The 25,904-nt window shown below is 44.5% G+C and overlaps 1 protein-coding gene across 1 annotated transcript in view; it reads left to right on the top strand.

Moving 5' to 3' along the window:
- Nucleotides 1-6,802: 6,802 nt before the first annotated feature.
- The window catches only part of LOC147085044 (immunoglobulin superfamily member 1-like), a gene marked incomplete at its 5' end in the record, with an annotated part of 29,777 nt that continues 10,675 nt past the window's right edge, over nt 6,803-25,904 (top strand). Inside the window, 4 exons of the mRNA XM_085979407.1 lie at nt 6,803-7,100; nt 9,105-9,410; nt 20,430-20,457; nt 20,629-20,678. Coding sequence (XP_085835533.1) covers nt 6,803-7,100; nt 9,105-9,410; nt 20,430-20,457; nt 20,629-20,678 — 682 coding nt within the window. The remainder of the gene's footprint in view (nt 7,101-9,104; nt 9,411-20,429; nt 20,458-20,628; nt 20,679-25,904) is intronic.

The raw sequence follows: 25,904 nt of genomic DNA, 5'->3' as shown, positions 1-25,904 counted from the left end.
CCTTGCTATCTTGAAAACATCGAACAGATCACACCCTCACCTTCTAAATTTTAGGACATACAATCCTAATTTGTGTAATCTCTCCTGGTAAATCAATATATTAAACACACACACACACACTGGTGTAACATGTCAAATTCATGTTCAGAATGAGTGTGTAGTAATTATATGAGCTGACAGGTCAGGAAGAGAGTGTTTGAAGACCAGGACCTCAAACCTGACACTAAGCTCATGGTCTACAGAGCAGCATTGATACCCGCCCTGCTGCACGCCTCAGAGACATGGACAATGTGCATCAGGCACCTCAAAACTCTGGAGAGGTACCACCAACTGTTCCTCCACAAGATCCTGCAAATCCTTTGGCAGGATAGGTGCACCAACGTCAGTATTCTCGCTCAGGCCAACAGCCCCAGCATCGAAGCTTTGACCATGCTGGATCAGCTCCGATGGATGGGTCACATTGTCCGCATGCCCGATACGAGACTTTCAAAATAAGTGCTCTAATCGGAGCTCCGGCACGGCAAGAGAGCCCCAGGTGGGCAGAGGAAACGCTTCAAGGACACCTTCAAAGCCTACTTGAAACAGAGCAACATCCCTACTGACACCTGGGAATCCCTGGCCCAAGACCGCACAAAGTGGAGGAGAAGCATCCGGGACGGCACCGAACACCTCGAGTCCCTTCGCCGGGAGCAAGATCAAGGAGCGCACGTCCACCCAAGCACCCTACCCACCCGTGCCTTCAACCACTGTCTGCCCCACCTGTGACAGAGACTGTAGGTCCTGCATTGGACTCATCAGTCACCTGCGAGCTCAGTTTTATTGTGGAAGAAAGTCATCCTCGGTTCCGAGGGACTGCCTATGAAGAAGAAGAAGAAGATTATTCGTTCCTTTAGTACCAACTTGATTAACGTGATATCTGTGTTGCAATCTCGGTTACTACAGCAACAGCCACATCATATCCGTTATGTCCAAACCAATGAATAAGGATATTAAGAAAGAAAACTATCTCGGTCCTTTGGAGGATCCGAAAATTGTGCACGAATCTAATTAGAACATGTATACTCTCTCAGTTCTTCTTGGGATCGGTGAGTATGATTCTAGTGTCTGTTAATTTTAACACCTCGAAGATTTTTATTTCAATGAAAAGTTGAAATAGAGAATTACGCAAACTGTTTGAATTGAGGAACAGTCTACACAGGGCATTGCTCGCTGCTGTTTTTTTTTCTAATGAGCATAGTCGGTCAAACTCGACCTGTATTTGTAATTGTTAAAAGGTGGGCGAGCAATTCACAGGTTACAAACTGGATGATGTGCTCTGGTAGCTTAACAATAAATCACACAGACGTTTCTCAAGATCTGGACACTGTTCTCGTACAGTTTTAAAAGCGGATTAAAGGAAGTAAGGGCAGGGTATGTGTGGCTGCTGTATCACTAATTCAAAGACACATTGTCTATCTAACTTACTTCAAACAGTAAGTGCTGGACACACTCAGAAGGTCAGGCATCAACTGTGGAGAGAGAGTAGAGTTATTGTTTCAGTTCAAAGAACTTTCATCAGAACTGGAAGTTGTTAGTGATGAGCAGCTTTTAAGAATATAAAGTGCCAGGATAAAGTCGACGGGAAATTAATAAAAGGAGGCAGTCTGTGATAGATTGGAGGACATGAGTGATTCAGTGACAAAATGGATGATGGTGTAAGGCAAATGGGAGTGCTAATGTTGCAAGTCTACAAACACATATTGGGTGCGAAGGATTTTTAATGGTTACAGTAGAACAGCAACAGGTAAAGGAATCGTGGAAAATCTAACAAGGTGGAGAAGCTTAACCTGGTTCGGGAATGAGGCGGAAGATAGTAGGTAGACTCCCACGGGTGCGGTTGGTGGTCGGAAATTGTTTCTGGGAGGGAAGGGCTGATGGTGGAAGTGTGCGAAAGAGGTTTCTGGGAGTTGTTCCCAGTCCCTGCTCTTATTTTAAAAGCACCTCATCTCTAATATCTTCTAGTTCTCATTTCAATTATCGACCTGAATCGTTAACTCTGTTTCACTCTCCACAGATACTGCCTGACCTGCTGAGTGTTTCCTGAATTTCCTGTTTGTATTTCAGGATTCCAGGATCACAGTGTTTTGTTTTATCTATCTGCCTCACTATCTCGTTGTTTTTTCTTTCTTACACTCTCTTTTTCTTTCTTTCCTTCTTTCTTTATTTCTTTCACTCTCTCTTTCCTTCTGTGCCTCTTTCTTTACTTCCCTCTTTCTTTCTTTCTCCCTCTTTCTTTCTTATTTACTTTCTTTCTACCATTCCTTTTTTCTTTCTCTCTCTTCTGTCATTCTTTCTTACTTTCTTTCTATCTTACTTTCGTTCTTTCTCCTCTTTCTTTTTTCTTTCTTCATTTCTTTCTACCACTCTTTCCTTCTCATTCTTTCAATCTTTCTTTCTTTCTTTCAATCTTTCAATCTTTCTTTCAATCTTTCTTTCAATCTTTCTTTCTTTCAATCTTTCTTTCTTTCAAACTTTCTTTCAATCTTTCTTTGAATCTTTCTTTCTTTCAATCTTTCTTTCAATCTTTCTTTCTTTCAATCTTTCTTTCAATCTTTCTTTCAATCTATTTTTCTTTCAATCTTTCTTTCAATCTTTCTTTCAATCTATCTTTCTTTCAATCTTTCTTTCAATCTTTCTTTCAATCTTTCTTTCTTTCAATCTTTCTTTTTTTCAATCTTTCTTTCAATCTTTCTTTCTTTCAATCTTTCTTTCTTTCAATCTTTCTTTCAATATTTCTGTCTTTCTTTCAATCTTTCTTTCAATCTTTCTTTCAATCTTTCTTTCAATCTTTCTTTCTTTCTTTCAATCTTTCTTTCAATCTTTCTTTCAATCTTTCAAACTTTCTTTCAATCTTTCCTTCAATCTTTCTTTCTTTCTTTCAATCTTTCTTTCAATCTTTCTTTCAATCTTTCTTTCTTTCAAACTTTCAATCTTTCTTTCTCTTTCTTTCTCTCTTTCTCTCTCTCTTTCACTCTCTCTTTCTCTCTCCCTTTCTCTCTGTTTATTTATTGCTCTGTGTCTATATCGATGTGTGCATCTATCACCTTTTGCACTATTCCACAGGTTGTTCCCCTGTGTCTATTCCCGTGAGCTATTTGACTGGCAGTCTGGACCCGAGCCGTTCATTTCTTTTTCCACTTTCTCTCCCCTTTTACTTTTCTTGCTATCCCTCCATGACCGTGCCCTCCTGTTGTTCTGCCTCCTTCCCTCTCTCCACTTTTGGATAGTCTACCCTCCCAAATCCCTACTACAATCCAACATAAAGAATAAGAGAAGTTATCCATTCCTTTTTATGACAACTTGACTAATGTTAACCCAGTGCCCTAATAAGTGACTTCAGTCTGTGTTGAAATCTCGGTTACTACAGCAACGTTCCTGTCATATCCATTATCTCCAAATCAATAACAAAGGCAATTAACAAAACACAATATCTCGGTATTTTGGAAGATCCGAACAGTGTGCACGAATCTAATTAGAACATGCTTACTCTCGCAGTTGCTCTTGTGATCAGTGGCCATGGGTGTACTGTCTGGTAACATTAACTACTCGAAGATCTTTATTGCTTGAAATGAGGAACTGCCGACACAGGGTTCAGCACACAGCTGTTTTTTCTCTAAAGTGCATATTTGATCATATTCGACATTTCTTTGACATTTTAAATACATGAAGTAGCAATTCACAGGATACAAACTGGATGATGTGCTCTAGTAGCTTATAATATAAATCGCACAGATGTTTCTCATGATCTGGACAATCTTATCGTACAATCTAAAAGCTTATTAAAGGAAGAAAGCAGAAGGTATGTGAGGCTGCTATAGACATACGTCAAAGACACATTGGCCCTGTATTTCCGATCGGTGGCTTTGTGCGTGCGGATGTCTCCGATCAGGAAAAATCTACGCATTAACCTGTTGGCTCTGTAGGTGCCGAGGATTGCGATCCTGGTTCTCTCCACTACAAAATGCGAGGAGGACCATGTATCCCAGGGACTCATGTGGTTCGGAGGCTTGCCCTGTTCAAAGTGCAGAGGCTTGTCCTGGATCGGCAATGTGGCAGACGGAAGGTAGTTAGACTCCCAAGGGGGGCGGATATTTATTATAAATGCTCTTCATCTCTAATATCTGCTACTTCTCATTACATTTATACACCTAAAACTTTAACTCTCTCTCTCTCTCTCTCTCTTTCTTTCTTTCTTTCTTTCTTTCATTCTCTCTTGACAAATGTTTGAGGAGGTTGGGCCTATACCCATTGGAGTTTAGAAGAATGAGAGGTGATCTTATTGAAACATATAAGATTCTGAGTGGAATTGCCATGTTGGATGCTGAGAGGATGTTTCCCCTAATGGGGGTATCTAGAACTAGGGGGCATAGTTTCAGAATAAGGGGTCGCCCATTTTAGACGGAAATGAGGAGGAATTTCTTCTCTCAGAGGGTCGTGAATCTTTAGAATTCTCTACCCCAGAGAGCTGTGGAGGCGGAGTCATTGAATATATTCAAGGCGGAGATTGACAGACATTTGAACTACAGGGGAGCTAAGGGGTATGGGGAGAGAGCGGGAAAGTGGAGTTGAGGGCAAGATTGGATCAGCCATGATCTTATTGAATGGTGGAGCCGGCTCGAAGGGCCGATTGGCCGATTCCTGCTCCTGGTACTTATGTTCTTATGTTTCTTATGATCTTTAACTCCCTCCTTCTTTCCTTCCTTCTGATTCTTTCTTTTTCTTTCTTTCCTTCTTTCCGTCTTGCTTTCTGTTGTTCTTTCGCTCTTTCTCTGTTTCTTTCTTTCTATCTTTTTCCTTTGCTCATTCTCTATTTCATTCTTTCTGTTTACGTGATTATCTCGATGTATCCGTCAATCTCTTTATCCCCCTGACTATCTTTCTTTCTTTCTTTCTGTTCACTTGATTACCTCGATGTATCCATCAATCTCTTTATCTACCTGACAATGTTTTTCTTTCTTTCTTTCTTTCTTCTTCTTAGTTTTTCTTTCCTTCTTTCCCTCTTTTTCTTCTGTCGATCATTCCCTCTTTCCTTGTTTCTTTCTTTCTTTTTTCTTTCTATCTTTTTTCATTCTTTCCTTCTTCTTTCTTTTTTCTTTTTTCTTTCTTTCCTTCCTTCTTACCATCTCGTTTTTTCTTTCTTTTTTCTCCTTTATTTCCTTCTTTCTTTCTTATTTGCTCTTTCTTTCTTTGGTTCTTTCTTTCTGTCTATATGACTATCTCGATGTATGCATCAATCTCTTTATCTACCTGACTTTCATTCTTTCTTTCATTCTTTCATTCTTTCATTCATTCTTTCTTTGTTTCTATCTCTTTCGTTATTTATTGCTTTTTAATTTATTTTTCTCTCTTCCTTTGTTTGTTTCTTTCTTGTGCTCATTCTCTATTTCTTACTTTCTCTTTCTTTCTTTGCAACTATCTCTTTTTGCAACAGTCTAGAACAAAATGTATTAACATTTATATCAACTACGAAACACAAAGTGGCATTTCAAAATGTTTTTCTCGGTGTATACGATCTGTTTAATTATGTAGTAGTATAATTATGCTTGTTGTTGTCTGATAATTTTGATTCAATTTGAATTTTGTGCCATACCTGTACTGAATTACAAAGGTACACCTAATTCTGGGAAAGAAAATCTGATGGCAATTTCGGAAGTGATAACATGCGAGCTCTGGGAGCAGTTGGTTAATGCGACAAGTCAACCGGTTATTGATAGGCAAAAACTTTTCATTGATTCATTTTTTTTCTTTCAGTTCATTTCCAGGCGTTGTTTGGACAGAAAATAAAATGTATGTATGCGACATTAAAATGAATAGTCAATTCATTAATATAGTCATCAGTTAGCCGAAATTAATACTTCATAGTTGGAATTTCGTTTAACTCCAGGGCGCACTGATCTAATGCAGGAAGTGTTGTGCAACATCCCGCAATTGTTTCTTAAATTCTGATATTCAAAAAAAAAAATTGCACTTATTTGAATGGCGATCACGGCTTGTACGCGTTTTGTAAAATTGTATTTATTAACACTGTCCATCACTATTATTAGATAGGGCTCAACATTCATCTCGGGCGGGGCGCAAAACGGGCAGCATCGGATCAGCCGCCCGTAATACACAGCGCCTGATATTCAGTATTTGGGTGGATCAATTGGTTGGCGACCCTTTCGGGATGCCAAAGTCGCCGGCGCTAATTTTTGCGCCCCGTAAATTTTAGCGCCACTCCGCCGGAAATTAATTAGTAGTGTCCCAAGCAGAATGTGGAGAGCGACTGGAAGAGCCCCACCTCCTTCTTGGGCTGCCATAACGGATGATCGGGTGGCTATGTGCAACAGCATCACGTGCGTTGGAGCATACCGCTGCCTCATTGCAGGGTTCCTCCCCTGATTAATAGGGTGGAATCTAGCGCCGCACATATCGGGGCCCTGCTAGACCACCAGGGAGCGGGGTGCAGTTAAAACAATCTGGTATGCCCCTGTGGGCGCTAACGGGAGGCGCTAATCCACCTAATTTACCCGTTTCTAATATGACTGCTGTTGCACTTTCCTGTTGTGTTGTTTGAAACATCATGTCACTGTTACAGCAATTTAAAAATTGCACATTAATTCCAATGATCTACAAAGCGGAGAGCTCGCTATCTCCTGACACATTTACCATTTCAGTGCGGGGGCATACATTGGTAAAGGGCAGGTTGAACTTAGGTTATTGCAGTGATATTGATGTTAATTGATTGAAGCTTTTCGGTGCTTAAACTCTTTTGACTGTGCTTTCCTCAGATGATTTATCGAAGCCAATCTTCACTGTGAATCCACCATATGAAGTCATTTTAGATGGAGAGACAGTAACTATGACTTGTCGCTGTCAGTGTCCCCTCACAATGAACCGTTATTACCGAAGGCAAGGTTTATTCACGGAACTGGAAGCTCCTGAAGGACAATGTTATACCGCTTGTGAATTCATCGCAGATCATGGCTATCAAAATCGTTACTCATGTGTATGTCTACACTCAGAGAATGAACAATGGAGATCTTCAAGACCGAGCAACACTATTCAGATAATTATTCGAGGTATGTTAACAAAACCTATTCTCCCAATGGGATTAGAACAATTTGTGCTTACTCAGCAATCAAACGATCCAGTGGAACAGAAGGACACTTGCGCTGCAGTTATATTGGACCTTGGATGTTAGTTTTCAAACCCAACCTCTTTACATGGTGTGAGCGGATTTCTTAATGGTTACCAGCACAGCAAAGGGTTATCCGGTGACAATAACTCAACTTAAGATTCACACACGATTTTTTTTTCTATTAACAGGTTTAGTACATACACTATTAACATTAATTTTATATAACTGTTCTACAAGGTTATATTATTTCACAATAGAACCTTAGATTGGTTACAGCACAGAAGGAGGTCATTCGGCTTGTCGAGCCCATGCCAGCTCTCTGCAAGAGCATTTCAGCTATTCCCGCTCCTCCCGCAATTTCTCCATAGCCCTGCCATTTTTTTCCCTTCAGGTACTTATCCAATTCCATTTTGAAAGCCATGATTGGGTCTGCCTCCACCACCCTTTCAGGCAGTGCTTTTCAGATCTTGTTGCTCGTACATCAACATTCTGTATTGTCCAGTCAATGCACATTCCATCAGCAGATTCATACCCACACATGTTGACATTTCTCATACATCAATATTCAGTAGTTACTGGTCTTTGCACTGTAATTCAGACGCCTTGTATGCACACAAGTTTACACTTCTCGTAGATTAACATCCCATTGCTTAGTTTGCAATTGGGCCAGAAATTCGGGTCAGAGGCTTCCCGCGGGTGCAAGCCCCCGACCTGCACTCACCTAGCATGCCTGCCATTGTGCTGTGGGCCCGCGTGGGATCCCGATCCTGGGCCTCCTCCAGCTGCCGGCGCGCAGTCCTTGCATATCCCAGGGGTGCAGTTAGTTCAAAGCGTATCCTGGGATCACGTGGGCCATGGAGAGCCAATCGTAGCAGGGAATCTCTATTCATCAATTTGACAGGAAGACCTGTCAAATCTATGAAAAGAGATCAGCCCCAAAACCTAACTAAAACTTCAAATACATTTTTTAAAATCACATTTTTAAATAACTATAAATTACATAAATTAACTATTTTAAACAATAATTTTAATTAAAAAAAAATTAATTACAATTTTTAACGGGGCTAAAATTAAACTTACCTTTCTTTAAAGTATTTAAAAATAATAAACCTGTGGAAAAAATGTTTTAATTTTACATAATTCACCACTTTCTTTGTTAAAACCAGGCCTTATGTCTGCTTGTTATAAGCATAGCTGCTGGAGACTTACACTCCTGAGCAACCTGGAAAAAAACAGAATTTCCATGCATACACGCTGCCTCTCTGGCGCATGCGTTTGACCTCCGAACTCCTTCCTTCAAGGGAATGGAAGTTCCAGTTTCCGGTGCATGCACGAAACCGGCACTTCCGTTGGGCCTACGCATGATTATCCAGCGCATACTTACCCGTGGGGACCCGAAAAGGTTAGTTGATGGGATGTTTATATTAAGGCAATACAATAAACATCAATCTTGAACACTGGCTGTTGCTAAGTGAAATCACTCTCTCGCTCTCTCTCTCATTCTCTCTCCAATGATGCCAACAGCATTTATTTGCTGTGTACTGAATGAACTATACATGAAAACCTTTCAGAAGCCGATTAATCCGACTTCCAACAGAATCAGATAAATGGAACGTCGGCCTGGGAATGGGAGGTCATTTAAAGCGTTGAGCCAAAAGAAGGTCGGGTTTTGTAGATTGAATGGAGATGTTCAGGAAGCGGCTAACCAAAGGTGATTATTGAAAGCAGAAAAATAAAGACTGAATTAAATAACTTGCATAATAGAAAAAATCAGCACATTCTGGTTCACCCTGTGTCCCATCTGTCCTTTCCTTGAAATAATAATAAAAAGCGAAGTATGCATTGGAATGAAGGCGACAGATTTTGTTCCATTTTCACAAAAGTGTCCTGATATGTTATTGAGTAGACTTTTGACACACAATTTCATGCGGTATTTTTGATACAGATGAACTCCCGGAGCCGAATTTCTACATGGACCCACATTCCGGTGCAGTTTCAAATGGGGAAAATGTTGGCATTTCCTGCAAAGGCGACATTCGCTCAAGAGGGGGTACATTTCTATTGTACAAAGATCAGAAAATAAACCATGTACAGGCTCGCACTGTGACTGGCGATGAGCGGAATGTGACCTTCAACATAAATACCCGAAGCAAAGGCTTTGTGGGAAATTACAGTTGTCGATATCAAACAGATGTTGCAGGACGTTCGATAAATTCGCCATTCAGAAAAGATGTCCCGATTATGGAGACAGGTAGGGACCAACACATTTCAAAATGAGGTTGTGTGTTCTTGTATCTCAATGTCTGTCTCGTTCGCTCATATATTGTAAATATAGATGACCAATTCCCTTTAAAATCGAACTGAGACATACATATTTCGCTGCAGCTGTTAACTGGGGATCGTTCTGTTATCTGCTGGCTTAAAGTTCCCATTAGTTCTGCATAGCCTGCAGAGGCTGAACCCCTCCGCCTGTTATCCAGAAATAATGGTCACGAATTAAGAGCTGGAAGCGTTATTTAACGCTGTTTCTTCATAAGCGTTGAAACGCCAGAAAGCTCCTGAATTTGATTTCCATTCGCTTTGAGCGCCGTGCATCAGCAGCAAACATACCAGGGAATGGTCTCTGCATACATTCAGTGCTGCCTGATAGGGTGCACCACAGTTCTTGTGTCTGTCTCCACCAAGAGAACTGTGCAAAAGATTAATAATACATGAACCAGTCTGCGGCTGAGAAAATTCCCAGGGCAGAGGTACGAAAGCAGCGGTATCGGATATGCCACCCGTCTTAATCAGCAGTCGAATATCTCGCCCATCGATATCTTCTGATTTTTAACTTGGGCACTCCTCCATTTTCTGCATGGTCTGATGGGCGTGGAAGGCCAACTCGGACTATCTGTGATCCATCCAAGTCAAGAGATCACAACTTGAATGATATTTACACGTTAAACATGGCGCAACGCAAATTCACTGTGATGCTGCCTGGTATGATGAGATAGAGATACGAAAAAATCCTTCAAATCTACAGGCTAGTTTTATTGGCCCAGATATTCTGATTCCTACGGGTGGGTATGCGCTGTGTACCCGCAGGAGTAAGACCTGCTTTTACCAGGATAAGAGTTCAAAAAAGAAAAAAACATTTCACTGATTTATCATTTTAAAATACTTTTTTAAAAAAGGTAAGTTTATATGTAGCCCTGTAAAAAACTTGAATTAGTTCTTTCAAAAAATTATTTTTTTGTTTAAAATACTTAATTTATTTTAATTTAAAATCATTTTAAAAATGTGTTTTTAAAAAGAAATTGTGGTAAACCACTGTTATAGTTATCACTGTATATTGTTCTCACTGTTCTCACTGTCACATCACTACACGAGGTCGCCTCTTGTCGCACTGTTATACCTGGGCTGACCACCTCCGACTCCGCCCATTACCTGCCCAGGTATAAAGGTAGCTGACTGGCTAGTATTCCTCCCTGTTGGATCGGATCACCCACGAGGGTGGGCTCTGTTATTTAGCCAATAAAAACCTTCAGTTACGTTCTTAACTCGTCGCCTTTTATTGGACTAATTGATAGGCATATCAATTTTATTGACTAAATTTTAAAGATGTCTGATAATGAACAGCAACAGCAAGGAGCTCACCCAGCAGCACAGCAACAGCAGCCTCCAGACAACGGGCCACACCAGCCGGCTTGGCTGCAAGCCTTGAAACCACCATACCTGGATCTAAACCCACAGGCACCAAACTCAGCCAACGACTTCAAACACTGGCTGGACTGCTTCGAATCGTACCTGGAGGAAGCCGTCGTCCCTCAGAGATCCAAACTAAGAGTCCTGAAAGCCCAAGCGAGCCCGAGAGTATATACACTCATCCAGGACATGACTACGTACGACGACGCCATCAACCTACTGAAACAGCACTACCGGAGCCCGGTAAACTACATGTACACTAGGCATCTCTTAAGATCTCGCCAGCAACAGCCAGGAGAATCGATAGCTGAATTTTCACGAGCGCTGAGACAACTCGGCAGGAACTGTGACTTTAAAGCGGTGACGGCTACTGCGAACATGGAAGACAATGTCCGCGACGCCTTGGTGAGAGGCCTACGTTCCGACTACACACGGCAAAGACTGCTTGAAGCTAAGGACATAGACCTGGACAAGGTCGAAGCCCTCGCCCTCACCCTAGAGGCCACCCAGCAAGACCAGGAAGCGTTTGCCAGGTACTATTCGCGACCCTGGGACTCGGGCCCGACCCCCACCCCACCACCCTTCACAGCGCTGCCCCCGGGACCTACCTCAGCGTCTGCATCACGGATCCGACCGGGCCCGCTAGCCCCGGTACCGGCCCCGACATCAGGCAACCCCGATCGGGCCGCTGGCTGCTTCTTTTGCGGCCAGGAGAAGCATCCGAGGTCGCGCTGCCCAGCCAAAAACTCGACCTGCAAAACCTGCCTCAAGAAAGGCCACTTCTCCAAGGCCTGCAGAAGCAAATCCTCAGAAGCCTGCAGAGCCTCATGGGAAAACCAGGGGCGGCCATCTTTGTGCGGGGCAGCCGAAGCCTGCAGAGCCTCATGGGAAAACCAGGGGCGGCCATCTTTGTGCGGGGCAGCCGAAGCCTGCAGAGCCTCATGGGAAAACCAGGGGCGGCCATCTTTGTGCGGGGCAGCCGAAGCCTGCAGAGCCTCATGGGAACAGCAGGGGCGGCCATCTTTGTGCGGGGCAAACGATTTAAACAGAGCCTCATGTGAACTACGGGGGCCGCCATCTTCGCCGCCATCTTGTCATGACAACGACGCGCTCATCTACACCCTAGCTTCCGTGACCCTGGATCAAGCCCGCCCGCATCACCTGGCCAGCTCAATGATGGACATCAAAGTCAACGGCCACGCCACGACCTGCCTGTTCGACAGCGGAAGCACGGAGAGCTTCATCTACCCAGACACGGTGAGCCACTACTCCCTCCCCGTCCTGCCAACGCGCAGCCGCATCTCGATGGCATCGAGGTCGCACGCCACAGACATCAGCGGCTACTGTGTCGTGACATTGTCGGTTAAAGGGACAGAGTAAAAATTTTTAAACTCCTCGTAATCCCCCAGCTGTGCGCTGCCGTCATACTAGGGCTGGACTTCCAATCCCACCTCCAAAGTGTAACCCTAGCATACGGTGGACCCCTCCCCCCACTCACAGTCGACAACCAGCGAAAGTTAAACCGCCCACCGCGTAACACCTGCAGCCTATCCACCCTCAAGGTACCGCCACCTTCCCTGTTCGCTAACCTCACCCCCGACTGCAAACCTGTCGCTACTAAGAGCAGGCGGTACAGCGCTGGGGACAGAGCCTTCATTAGCTCTGAGGTGCAGCGACTCCTGAAAGAGGGCATTATTGAGGGGAGCAGCAGCCCCTGGCGTGCCCAGGTGGTGGTAGTCAAGACCGGCGACAAAAATCGCCTGGTTATCGACTACAGCCAGACCATAAACAGATACACCCAGCTGGACGCATACCCCCTCCCCCGCATATCGGACATGGTCAATGAGATTGCACAATACCGCGTATTCTCGACCATCGACCTCAAGTCGGCCTACCACCAACTCCCCATCAGCCCGGAGGACAGCCAGTACACCGCTTTCGAGGCGAATGGCCGCCTCTACCATTTCCTTAGGGTCCCCTTTGGTGTCACCAACGGGGTCTCGGTTTTCCAACGGGAGATGGACCGGATGGTTGACCAGAACGGACTACAGGCCACTTTCCCCTATCTCGATAACGTCACCATCTGCGGCCGCAACCGGCAGGACCATGACGTGAATCTGGAGAAATTCCTCCGTACGGCCCAACGGCTGAACCTCACCTACAATAAGGAGAAATGCGTGTTTAACACAGCGCGCCTTGCCATCCTTGGCTGTGTAGTAGAGAACGGAGTCATCGGCCCCGACCCCGAAAGAATGCGCCCCCTCATGGAGCTACCCCTCCCCCACTGCCCAAAAGCACTTAGGAGAACCCTGGGGCTTTTCGCCTACTATGCCCAATGGGTACCCAATTATGCGGACAAAGCCAGACCCCTCCTGAAAACCACATTCTTCCCCCTCACGGAAGAGGCGTGCGCAGCCTTCTCCCTCATTAAGGGAGACATAGCCAAGGCCACAATGCACGCAGTGGATGAGTCAATCCCCTTCCAAGTGGAGAGCGATGCATCCGACTTCGCCCTAGCCGCTACCCTTAACCAGGAGGGTAGGCCGGTAGCCTTCTTGTCAAGGACCCTACAGGGCCCCGAGACCCGACACTCGTCGGTCGAGAAGGAAGCCCAGGCAATTGTGGAGGCAGTACGGCACTGGAGGCACTACTTGGCAGGCAAACGATTTACCCTCCTCACCGACCAACGCTCGGTTGCCTTCATGTTGAATAACAAGCTGAGGGGCAAGATCAAGAACGACAAAATCTTGAGGTGGAGAATCGAGCTTTCCACCTATGATTATGAGATCTTGTACCGGCCCGGTAAACTGAACGACCCCCCTGATGCTCTTTCACGCATTACATGCGCCAGCGCGCAAAGTGATAGACTTCAGACCCTCCACAATGACCTCTGCCACCCCGGAGTCACCAGACTCTACCATTTCATTAAGGCCCGCAACCTGCCATACTCCATCGAGGAGGTCAGGACCATGACCAGGAACTGCCAGATCTGTGCTGAGTGCAAACCGCACTTCTATAAGCCGGACAGAGCAAGCCTGATCAAGGCCACCCGCCCCTTCGAGCGTCTGAGCATCGACTTCAAGGGGCCCCTACCGTCATCCGACCGTAATGTGTACTTCCTCAACATCGTTGATGAGTACTCCCGTTTCCCCTTTGCCTTCACCTGCCCAGACATGACCAGTAACACGGTCATTAAATGCCTGAACAAACTCTTCGCCTTGTTCGGGTTCCCGAACTATATACATAGTGACCGGGGCGCCTCCTTCATGAGCGAGGAACTCCGTCAGTTCCTATTGGAGAGGGGTATTGCAGCAAGCAGGACCACCAGCTACAACCCCCGAGGGAACGGCCAGGTGGAAAGAGAGAACGCGACGGTATGGAAGGCCACCCTCTTAGCCTTAAAGTCTAAGGGCCTCCCAACCTCCCGCTGGCAAGAGGTCCTCCCGATTGCGCTGCACTCCATCCGGTCACTACTTTGCACTGCCATTAACACCACCCCCCATGCCCGAATGTTTGTCTTCCCCAGGAAGTCGACTACGGGAACCACCCTACCAACCTGGCTGACCTCTCCGGGACCCGTCTTGCTGCGAAAGCACGTGAGGGCCCATAAAACGGACCCCCTGGTCGAGAAGGTGAACCTCCTGCACGCCAACCCCCAGTACGCCTATGTGGCTTACCCAGACGGACGGGAGGACACTGTCTCCTTACGAGACCTCGCACCCTCACCCCCCCTCCCAACCCCCCGAGTCCAGCCGAGGTAGACGGCATGCCGGAACCCCACGAGCCTTTGCCGACTACGCAGACACCAGCTTTAACACCGGATAATGTAACACCGCCGCTGCGACGATCGGAGAGGCTAACGAAGCCTCCGGACAGACTGACATACCAGAGCTGGTAATACACTTCACCCCGCCGGACTCTAATCTAAACAAGGGGTGAATGTGGTAAACCACTGTTATAGTTATCACTGTATATTGTTCTCACTGTTCTCACTGTCACATCACTACACGAGGTCGCCTCTTGTCGCACTGTTATACCTGGGCTGACCACCTCCGACTCCGCCCATTACCTGCCCAGGTATAAAGGTAGCTGACTGGCTAGTATTCCTCCCTGTTGGATCGGATCACCCACGAGGGTGGGCTCTGTTATTTAGCCAATAAAAACCTTCAGTTACGTTCTTAACTCGTCGCCTTTTATTGGACTAATTGATAGGCATATCAAAAATATTATTTAAAGTTTTGCTATGTTATTTCATTGATCTCCATTCATATATTTGACAGGTCTTCCCTCCTGCGATTGGTTCCCCAAGGCCCACGAGATCCAAGGGACGCTGCGATTGGAAAATACGGGCCATTATAAAAATGACAATTACAATGGCCCAGAAATTCAGGTCGGGGGCTTCCCGCGGGTGCAAGCCCCCGACCTGCACTTACCTAGCGCGCCGGCCATTGAGCTGTGGGCCCGCGTGGGATTCTGATCCTGGGCCTCCTCCAACTGCCGGCACACAGTGCTTGCGTATCCCAGGGGCGCAGTTAGTTCAATGCATCCCCTGGGATCATGTGGGCCATGGAGATCCAATGTTAGCAGGGAATGCTTCATTCATAAGTTTAACAGGAAGAGCTGTCAAACCTATAAATAGTTTAAGCCCCAAAATATCACTAAAATTTCAAATAATTTTGTTTTTCATGAAATTTTAAAAATAACTATGAATTACATAAAATAACTATTTTAAACAATGATTTAAATTTTTGAAAATTTAGTTACATTTTCTAACGGGGATAAAAATAAACTTACCTTTCTTTAAAGTATTTAAAACTAAAAAACCTGTGGAAAATTTTTATTTTATTTTAATTAATTCACCACTTACCTTGTTAAAAGCAAGCCTTCTGCCTGCTTTTTAAAAGTGTAACTCCTGGAGACTTACCTTCCCGGAGAAACCTGGGAAAAAAATGTAAGTTCGATGCGCACGCGCTGCCTCTCCAGCGCACGCGTTCCATCTGTGAACCCCTTCCTTTAAGGGAACAGAAGTTCCGGTTTCTCGTGCATGCGCAGTGCATGAACGAAATCGGCACTTCCATTGGGCCTACGGGTGAGTACCCCGTGCGTACTCACCCGTGGGGAACCGAATTTCTGGGCCTATGTTTTTTAAATTATGAAAGCACGGAAGTTGGCTTCTATGATAATTTAAAATCATGATAGAAGCAAACTAGTGTCAATAGTTAGGGGTCTATAAGAAAGTGTAGTAAATACAATATTAGAGGGGAGACAGCAGGAAAAGTCCCTCTATACAGAGAGATGTGAGGATATGGGGCTTAGAAATTTGACTCGGGCATTGGCGCAGAATGGGCGCCATATGGGCGGTATCGGTCTGCAATGGAATTGAATATCATGAGCATCATATAATGGACGGCCGATCTGATATCACCGATCCTGCGCCACCGCCCGAGTGTAATGTCGAGCGCAATGTAACTGGATCTCAAACGGGGCGTAAAATAAGCGAACAGTGCCATACTGATGTTTTCTTTGAATTTTCCACCCATGTTCAATTTCACCCCCATATAATCATACTCACATCAAATGAACTTAATTTCGGGCGTGAGGTAGAATGTGTCACTGACGCAAAGCAGTCAGTCAAGCAGAGAATATCATCTAGTGCCCTTTTATGCACTGGACATTCTGCTGGACGTAAACGCTGACATTTCTTGTGTGCTGATGAAATCTTAGCAATCTTCCATCTTTCTATCACTGTATAGGTGCAGATAACAGTTTATTGCTGAACATTGGCCTGGGATGTGCTGCTGGGCTCATCGTTTTACTGGTTGTGCCGCTGACCTGGTTCTTGATCGCGAAGAGAAGTAAGTGATCATGGGGGAAAAAAGTACGAATTTTCACATGAACTAGGATCGTTGAAAAGCTGGTCAGGCCTTTCAAACAGCCTGCAGTCCTCAGTCCAGCATTAAGATTGTGAAAGGTGACGGTAAGGCAAATGTTGAAGAGTTCTGTCTGCTTGCTTTGGAAAGGCTTCTCTGTCTAGTCGGATCTCCAGAATATATTGGCCCGGATATTGCGGGGCCGATGACGGCGTATGCACAGCGTACACACCATTGGAAGCCCTCAGAATGGCCCCGCAAGTTCCAGTTTTTGGCGTAACGCTGCGCATGCCCGATAAACCGGAATTGGCGACCTGTCGCGGTGATCATCGCATGTGCCATAAAAAAACTCTATTGCTGGAGCAGATTTGGATTTGACTATCTCGGGATTAAAAAGAAGCTGTGCGCATACGGGGTCCAGAATTGCTCTCTTTTTTCAAATGGTAGATATTTATTACATGCCCTTGCAATTTAAAACAAAATCCCGTTGCTGATCTACAGTCCTGTCTGTCAAGCTCTGTCTTTTCACATTGCCTCAATCCGCTCACTCATCTTTGCATAGACCTTTTCTCTTTCTATTTGGACCTGAAATCGTGTCATTTGTTGGTCACTACTCCTGAGATGACTCATCTACTTCAGTGAGTGCCCAGGAAAACACTGACGCCTGGTAAAAGCAGGCACTGGCCCTGCTTTTACCAGCGTAAGGGTTAAAATAGATGTTAAATTACATTTTCTAAATGATAAAAATATACAAAAACCTTTAAAATTAACTCATCTAAATTTTGTCCTGAATTAAAATTATTTTTCAGACAATTCAATTTTTATTTTAAATGCTTAATTTGGAGCTTTTAATTAATTTTGAACATGAGAATATTTATTTTTATTAGAATTTTGTAAATTATTATTTGTTTGGGGATTTTTCATTTGCTTATGTGGATTCTCCCTTCTAATGTGTTTACGTAGGATTACAAAGGATATACGGCAAAGTAACAGGCCATTCAGCCCAGGCAGCCCATGCGAGTGTTTATGCTCCACTCGAGACTCCTCCCATCTTTCCTCATCTAACTCTATCAGCGTAACCCTCTATTCCCTTCTCCCTCATATGCTTGTCCAGCCTCCCTGAAATATATCTATACTATTCGCTTCAACCACTCCCTGTGGTAGCGAGTTCGTCATTCTCGCCACTCTTTTGGTAAAGAAGTTTCTCCTGACTCCCCTGTTTGATTTCTTGGTGACTATCTTATATTGATGGCTTCCAGTTATGTTCTTCCCCACAAGTGGATTCATTTTCTCTATAACCACTCTTTCGAAATGTTTCATAATTTTAAAGACCTCTATTAGGTCACCCCTCAGCCTTTTTTTTCAAGAGAAACGAGACCCAGCCTGTTCATCCTTTCCTGATATGTAAACCCTCGCCTTTCTGGTATCATCCTTGTAAATCTTCTCTGCACCCTCTCCAGTGCCTCTATATCCTTTTTATAATAAGGCAACCAGAACTGTACGCAGTACTCCAAGTGTGGTCTAACCAAGGTTCGATACAGGTTTAGCATAACTTCCCTACTTTTCAAGTCTATCCCTCTAGAAATAAACCCAATGCTTGGTTTGCTTTTTTATACGCTTGTTAACCTGTGTCGCAACTTTTAGAGATTTGTGAATTTGTACTCCGAGACCCTTTAATCCTCTACACGACCGAGCCTCGCATCCTCCAAGTGACCAGTGACCTCCCCACAATCCCTCCCAAAATGTAGTACATCATATTTTTCCGTGTTGAACTTCATGTGCCAATTATATGCCCATTCTCCAAATTTACTGACGTCCCCCTGTAATTTGTTGCAGTCCTCCTCAGTATTGACTATCCCCCCCAATTTGGTGTCATCCACAAACTTAGAAATAGTGTTTTTGATTCCAAAGTCTAAATCGTTAATGTAAATTGTGAACAGCAGTGGTCCCAGCACTGATCCTTCTGGAACACCACTACCCACCTTCTGCCACTGTGAATAGCTACCCTTTACCCTTGATAGTGTCATCTGTGGTTCAGTTCGCCTGAGTCCGTAGGTTGTGGGTTCAAGTCCCACTCCAGATACTTGAGCACAAAAATCTAGGCTGACAGTCCTCAGTGTAGTACTGAGGGAGTGCTGCACTGTCGGAGGTGCCGTCTTTCAGATGAGACATTAAGCCGAGGCCCCGTCTGCCCTCTCAGGTGGACGGAAAAGATCCCACAGCCACTATAGAAACATAGAAACATGGAGTAGGCCATTCAGACTTTCGAGCCTGCTCCGCCATTCAATATGATGATAGCTAATCATGTATCTCAATACCATATTCCCATTCTCTCCCCATACCCCTTGATGCCTTTTGTGTCTAGAAATCGATCTATCTCCTTCTTAAATAGATTCAGTGACTTGTCCTCCACAGCCTTCTGTGGTAGAGAATTCCACAGGTTCACCACCCTCTGAATGAAGACATTTCTACTCAGTTCAGTCCTAAATGTCCTATCACATACCCTGAGACTGTGACCCCTCGTTCTAGACACACCTGCCATTCTGAGTAGCTACACGTTACTCCTACTCACTGCTTCCTGTCCTGAAGACAGCCAGCAATCCATTCAGCCACTTGTCCCCTGACTCCGCATTCTCTGATCTTGTTCATCAGCCTATTATTGGGTGCTGATCTGACTCATGGGAATCGAGGGACGCTTCCTAACCACTTGCCTACCTGGGATCCGTGGGCCTTTATGCAGCCTGAGGACGCAATGACTCCGACGCCCGTGACATAAGAACATAATAAGTAAGAGCAGGAGTAAGCCATATGGCCCCGAGAGCCTTCTCCGCCATTCAATAAGATCATGGCTGATCATCGACCTCTACTATACTTTCCCGCCCAATCTCCATATCCCTTGATTCCACTAGAGTCCAAATATCTATCGATCTCGGCCTTGAATATACTTACCAACTCAGCATTCACAGCCCTCTGGGGCAGAGAATTCCAAAGATTCACCGCCCTCTGAGTGAAGAAATTCCTCCTCATCTCAGTCTTAAATGGCCAACCCGTTATCCTGAGGCTATGACCCCTAGCTCTAGACTCCCCAGCCAGGGGAAACAACCTCTCAGAATCTACCCTGTCAATCCCCCACAGAATCTTGAATGTTTCAATGAGATCACCTCTCATACTTCTAAACTCCAGAGAGTATCGGCCCATTCTACACAATCTCTCACCATAGGCAGCCCTCTCATCCCAGGAATCAATCTAGTGAACCTTCGATCCACCACCTCCAAGGCAAGTATATCCTTCCTGAGAGCCAGCAGGTACTTTTGGATTTATTTTTCGGGTCGGAGGCGTACTCCGGAGGTACACATCCGACCGCAAATTTAGGCCCAATATTATTTAAGGTGGTAATAGCTTCCGACTTTGTTGTCAATATTTTGGGGTAGGAAGAGACGAATTTCTAGACCTATAACAGCAAGCAGTTCGCGTTGTTGGTGAGGTAACCAAGTAGAGGAAACTGTTTTTTTCTTTCTCATTCCATATTTTCTTGCACCTTTTGTGCGTATGCACGTCTCCATTCCTTGATTTCTTCTGGGAAGGGTGCATATTAAACAATTGAATCTACTTCACTTGTATTAATATTCAACAGTGGAAATTTTGATAGTTTGGGTCACTTTATTGCGAAATTTAACATAGTGATTTATATGTTCCCGTTGCTAACCTTGCAGGACAATTAAGAAGGCAAAATATTGAGAGGTGAGAATACCATGAGACACATTTTATTTTGATACTCATAGTTTTCTGCAAATTATGACATTATACTTTAATCACTCAAGTTCATTGCAACTTAGGTACTGGTGCAGAGAATAAACATTAATTTGGGGCTATGTTTAGGATAATATAACATTTCTGTGTATGTTACAAAAGGGCGGCCTCTGCAGGTGGAGTCACGAGTCACGACGACGCTGATAACACGTGTAAGTGCAGTGTTGCTTTAATGAATAAGGTTAAAAATAATGGGCCAGAATATGCCATGGAAATGTACAGCACGTTTGGAATTTCCACATGCGAATGCACGTGCACAACATCCCGAAATTGCTATCTGTTCCATTCCGACTTGACAGATGATTTGCACCGATGGGGATATTCTAAGTACTGGCCAAAGAGTAGGGGCTAATTGCTCAGCAACATTACAATTTTAACAGCTTATGCAAACGGGCACAGGGCCTGACACATACCGCCTGACAATTCCAAAGATTTCTAAAAGCTGTATGTGGCCGGAAATGGAAGCATTTTCGGATTTTGTCCAGGCAATGTTTCTAATGTCCGAGAAAAGCTCCAAGGAAGTGCTTGGTACATTGAGCTAAGTGCGCATTGTGTTCGGAGTAGTTACGCCACCGACCGTAAGATCCAGGTCAATATGATTCTAGGTGACGCTAACAGCGACAGATATCTTAATAGCTTAATTTGTAATACTCGTACCTGGATTGGCTTTTAGTTATTAATGCACTGGTGTAACTAATATGGAATAAAAAACGCAAAATAATACCCTGCATACGATTGAATTAGATACAATGCGGGTGAAATTTGACAAGGGCCTGGAAACAAACAGGCGGATTCGCATTTTTTTTTTATTCGTTTATGGGATCAGGGCATCGCTGGCAATGCCAGCATTTATTGCCCATCCTTAGTTGCCCTTGAGATGGTGATGCTGAGCCACCTTCTTGAACCGCTGCAGTCCGTGTGGTGAAGGTCCTCCCACAGAGCTGTTAGGGAGGGAGTTCCAGGAATTTGACCCAGCGAAGATGAATGATCAGTGATATACTTCTAAGTCAGGATGGTGTGTGACTTGGAGGGGAACTTGGAGGTGGTGGTGTTCCCATGCACCTGCTGCCCTTGTCCTTCTAGGTGGAAGAGGACGCGGGTTTGAAAAGTGCTGCCAAAGAAGCCTTGGCGAGTTGCTGCAGTGCATCTTATAGTTGGTATACACTGCAGCCAAGATATGCCAGTGATGGAGGGAGTGAATGTTTAAATGGTGGATGGGGTGCCAATCAAGAAGGCTGCTTTGTCCTGGATGGTGTCGAGCTTCTTGAGTGTTGTTGGAGCTGCACTCATCCAGGCAAGTGGAGAGTATTCCATTACAATCCTTAGTTGTGCCTTGTCGATGGTGGAAAGGCTTTGGGGAGTCAGGAGTTCAGACACACGCCGCAGAATATCTAGCCTCTGACCTGCTCTTGTTGCCAGAGTATTTATGTGGCTGGTCCAGTTAAGTTTTTGGTTAATGGTGACCCCCAGGATGTTGATAGTGGGGGATTCAGCGATGGTAATGCCGTTGAATATCAGCAGTTGTACGACACGTCCGATATTCCAATCTAATCAAGTTAATGGAACTGAATTTCGACTTGAGCGGATTACAGATGACAGGAGCGATAATGCATTTTTTACGTCCCGCCCATGTACAAATTTGTCCCCCAAATATGTGAAACAATTAATAATGTCATGGAGTCAAATTTAGTGCTTTGGAGCCTGGCTACCCGGCATCTTCTGAGCGGGATGGAAAAGGAAATAGCTCCATGGAAGGGATGCATGCCTACATAAGAACACAATAACATAATAAATAGGAGCAGGATTAGGCCATTCGGCCCCCGAGCCTGCTCCGCCTGTCCATGAGATCATGGCTGATCATCGACCTCAACTTCACTTTGCCACCTTATCTCCATCTCCCTTGTTTCCATTAGAGTCCAAAAATCTTTCATAAGAACATAATAAATAAGAGCAGGAGTAGGCCATACGGCCCCTCGAGCCTGCTCCGCCATTCAATGAGATCATGGCTGATCATCCAAACTCAGTACCCTGTCCCTGCTTTCTCCCCATATCCCTTGATCCCTTAGCCTTAAGAAATATATCTAACTCCTTCTTGAATATATTTAATGAATTGGCCTCAACTGCCTTCTGTGGTAGAGAATTCCACAGGTTCACCATTCGCTTGGTGAAGAAATTCCTCCTCATCTCAGTCCTAAATGGCTTAACCCTTATCCTTAGACTGTGACCCCTGGTTCTGGACTCCCCCGCCATCGGGAACATCCTTCCTGCATCTAGTCTGTCTAGTCCTGTTCGAATTTTTAAAGTTTCAATGAGATCCCCTCTCATTCTTCTAAACTCCAGCGAGTATAAGCCCAATCGACCCAATCTCTCCTCATACGTCATTCCAGCCATCCCAGGTATCAGAACATAAGAGCATAAGAAATAGGAGCAGGAGTGGGCCATTCGGCCCCTCGAGCCTGCTCCCCCCATGCAATAAGTCCATGGCTGAACATCGACCTCAACTCCACTTTCCCGCCAGATCTCCATATCCCTTGATTCCCCTAGATTCCAAACATCTATCTATCTCAGCCTTGAAGATGCTCTATGACTGAGTATCTGCAGCCATCTGGGGTAGAGAATTCATAGATTCAAAACCCTCTGAGTGAAGAAATTCCTCCGCATTTCGGCCTTAAATGGCCGACCCCTTATTCTGAGTCTATACCCGTTAGTTCTAGACACTCCAGCCAGGGGAAACAACCTCTCAGCATCTACCCTGTCAATCCCCTACAGAATCTTGTATGTTTCAATGAGATCACCTCTCATTCTTCTAAACTCCATAGAGTATCGGCCCATTCTACACAATCTCTCATCATAGGACAGTCCTCTCATCCCAGGAATCAATCTAGTGAACCTTCGCTGCACCGCCTCTAAGGCAGGTATCTCCTTCCTTAGATAAGGAGACCAAAACTGTGCACAGTACTCCAGGTGTGGTCTCACCAAGGCCCTGTACAACTGTAGCAAGACTTCCTTGCTCTTATACTCCAACCCCCCTTGCAATAAAGGCCAATATTCCATTTCCATTACATATTGCTTGCTGTACCTTTATTCTAGTTCTCTGTGTTCCTTGCACGTGGACATCCAAATCATTCTGAACACCAAAATTTGAAAGTTTCTCATCGTTTATAAAATATTCTGTTTTTCTATTTTTCCTACCAAAGTAAATAACCTCACATTTCCCTACATTATAGTTCGTCTGCCATCTTAATGCCCACTGAATTAATCTATCTGTATCCCTCTGCATACTCTTTTAGTTCTCCTCACATCTTACTGTCCCACTTTGCATTGTATCGTGATCAATTTTGGATTCATTGAAAAACATAAGAACATAAGAAATAGGAGCAGGAGTAGGCCAATCGGCCCCTCGAGCCTGCTCCACCATTCAATAAGGTCATGGCTGATCTGATCCTAACCTCAAATCTACTTTCACTCTCCATCCCACCCAAACCCATGTGATCTCCCGGGGAGGCGAAAAACCAGTTAAAAAACCCAATGGCCAATTTGGGAGAAAATCTGGGAAATTCCTCTCTGACCCATCTAGGCGATCGAAACTCGTCCAGGAGATCATTCTATCCCTGTATTTCCTACAGTACTTACCTTCTGTAAAAGGTGATCTCCACCCCAGCCAGGAACAGGCCCAATTTACTCTTGAAGGACACCGAGCTGGCAGCATGTTCGATGTCTCCACTAATCCCTGTGAATAGAACCATCTCCTGAAATCAACACAGAATTAGAACACAAGAAGTAGGAGCAGGACCAGGCTACACGGCCCCTGGGCCCGCTCCGCTACCCACAGGGCCATGACCGTTCTGAACGTAGACTCATGTCCAATTTGCTGCCCGCTCCCTGTAACCCCAAATTCCCTTTACTTCTCGGAAACTGTCTATTTCTGTTTTAAATTTATTTAATGATGTAGCTTCCACAGCTTTCTGGGGCAGCAAATTCCACAGACCTACTACCCTCTGAGTGAAGAAGTTTCTCCTCATCTCAGATTTGAATGAGCAGCCCCTTATTCTAAGATTATGCCCCCTCGTTTTAGTTTCACCCATCATTGGGAACATCCTCACTGCATCCACCCGATCAAGCCCCTTCACAATCTTATATGTTTCAATAAGATCGCCTCTCATTCTTCTGAACTCCAATGAGTAGAGTCCCAATCTACTCAGCCTCTCCTCATATGACCACCCCCTCATCACCGGGATTAACCGAGTGAACCTTCTTTGTACTGATTCGCGAGCAGGTATGTCTTTTCTTAAGTATGGACACCAAAACTGTATGCAGTATTCCAGGTGCGGTCTCACCAATACCTTGTAAAACTGCAGCAATTCCTCCCTGTTTTTATATTCTATCCCCCTCGCAATAAAAGCCAACATTCCATTTGCCTTCTTGATCACTTGCTGCACCTGCATACTAACTTTTTGAGTTTCGTGCACCAGAACCCCCTGAACCCTTTGTACTACAGTACTTTCCAGTTTCTTGCCATTAAGATAATAACTTGCTCTATGATTTTACCTTCCAAAGCGCATAACCTCACACTTTCCAGTATTGTATTCCAACTGCCAAATCTCTGCCCACTTACTTAGCCTGTCTATGTCCCTTTGCACGTTTTTTATGTCCTCCTCACTCACTACTTTCCCTCCCATCTTTGTATCATCTGCAAACTTTGATATGTTACACTCGTTCCCCTCGTCCAAATCGTTAATATAGATTGAAAAGAGTTGGGGACCCAGCACTGACCCCTGCGGAACACCACAAGTTACTGATTGCCAGTATGAGAATGAACCATTTATCCCAAATCTCTGCTTTCTGTTAGATAGCCAATCCTCCACCCATGCCAGAATATTACCTCCAATCCCGTGATTTTTTATCTTGAGCAATAATCTTTTGTGTGGCACCTTGTCAAATGCATTTTGGAAGTCTAAAAACACTACGTCCACTGGTTCCCCTTCATCCACCCTGTATATTACTTCCCCAAAGAACTCAAGCAAATTTGTCAAACATGACTTCCCCTTCATAAAAGCATGCTGACTTTGTCCTATTAAATTATTTTTATCCAAATATCCCATTACTGTCTCCTTAATAATGGACTCTAAAATTTTACCAACCACAGATGTTAGGGGGGAAGTGTACAGCCAGACAGAGTGAATACACACGCTGAAGATGGGCTGCTGAATTTTTAGTGTTTTTAGTGTTTAAAGTGGGGAAAAAAAGGTTCATTTCAAGTTTAAAAAGGTTTTAAAGTTAAATTTAGTTCTGGTTAAGTTAGTTCAGTTTTGTTTAGTTAAGTTTAAGTTTAGTTTAGTCTAGATTAAGTAAGGAAGGAAAAGACCACCAAAGAGACC

This window comes from Somniosus microcephalus, unplaced genomic scaffold (assembly GCF_052327205.1).
Source record: "Somniosus microcephalus isolate GS21.2 unplaced genomic scaffold, FLI_Smic_1.0 unresolved_chr9, whole genome shotgun sequence".
Classification (NCBI taxonomy): domain Eukaryota; kingdom Metazoa; phylum Chordata; class Chondrichthyes; order Squaliformes; family Somniosidae; genus Somniosus; species Somniosus microcephalus.
Note: the sequence above shows the minus strand (reverse complement) of the source record. Positions and strands in the feature narration are given on the sequence as shown.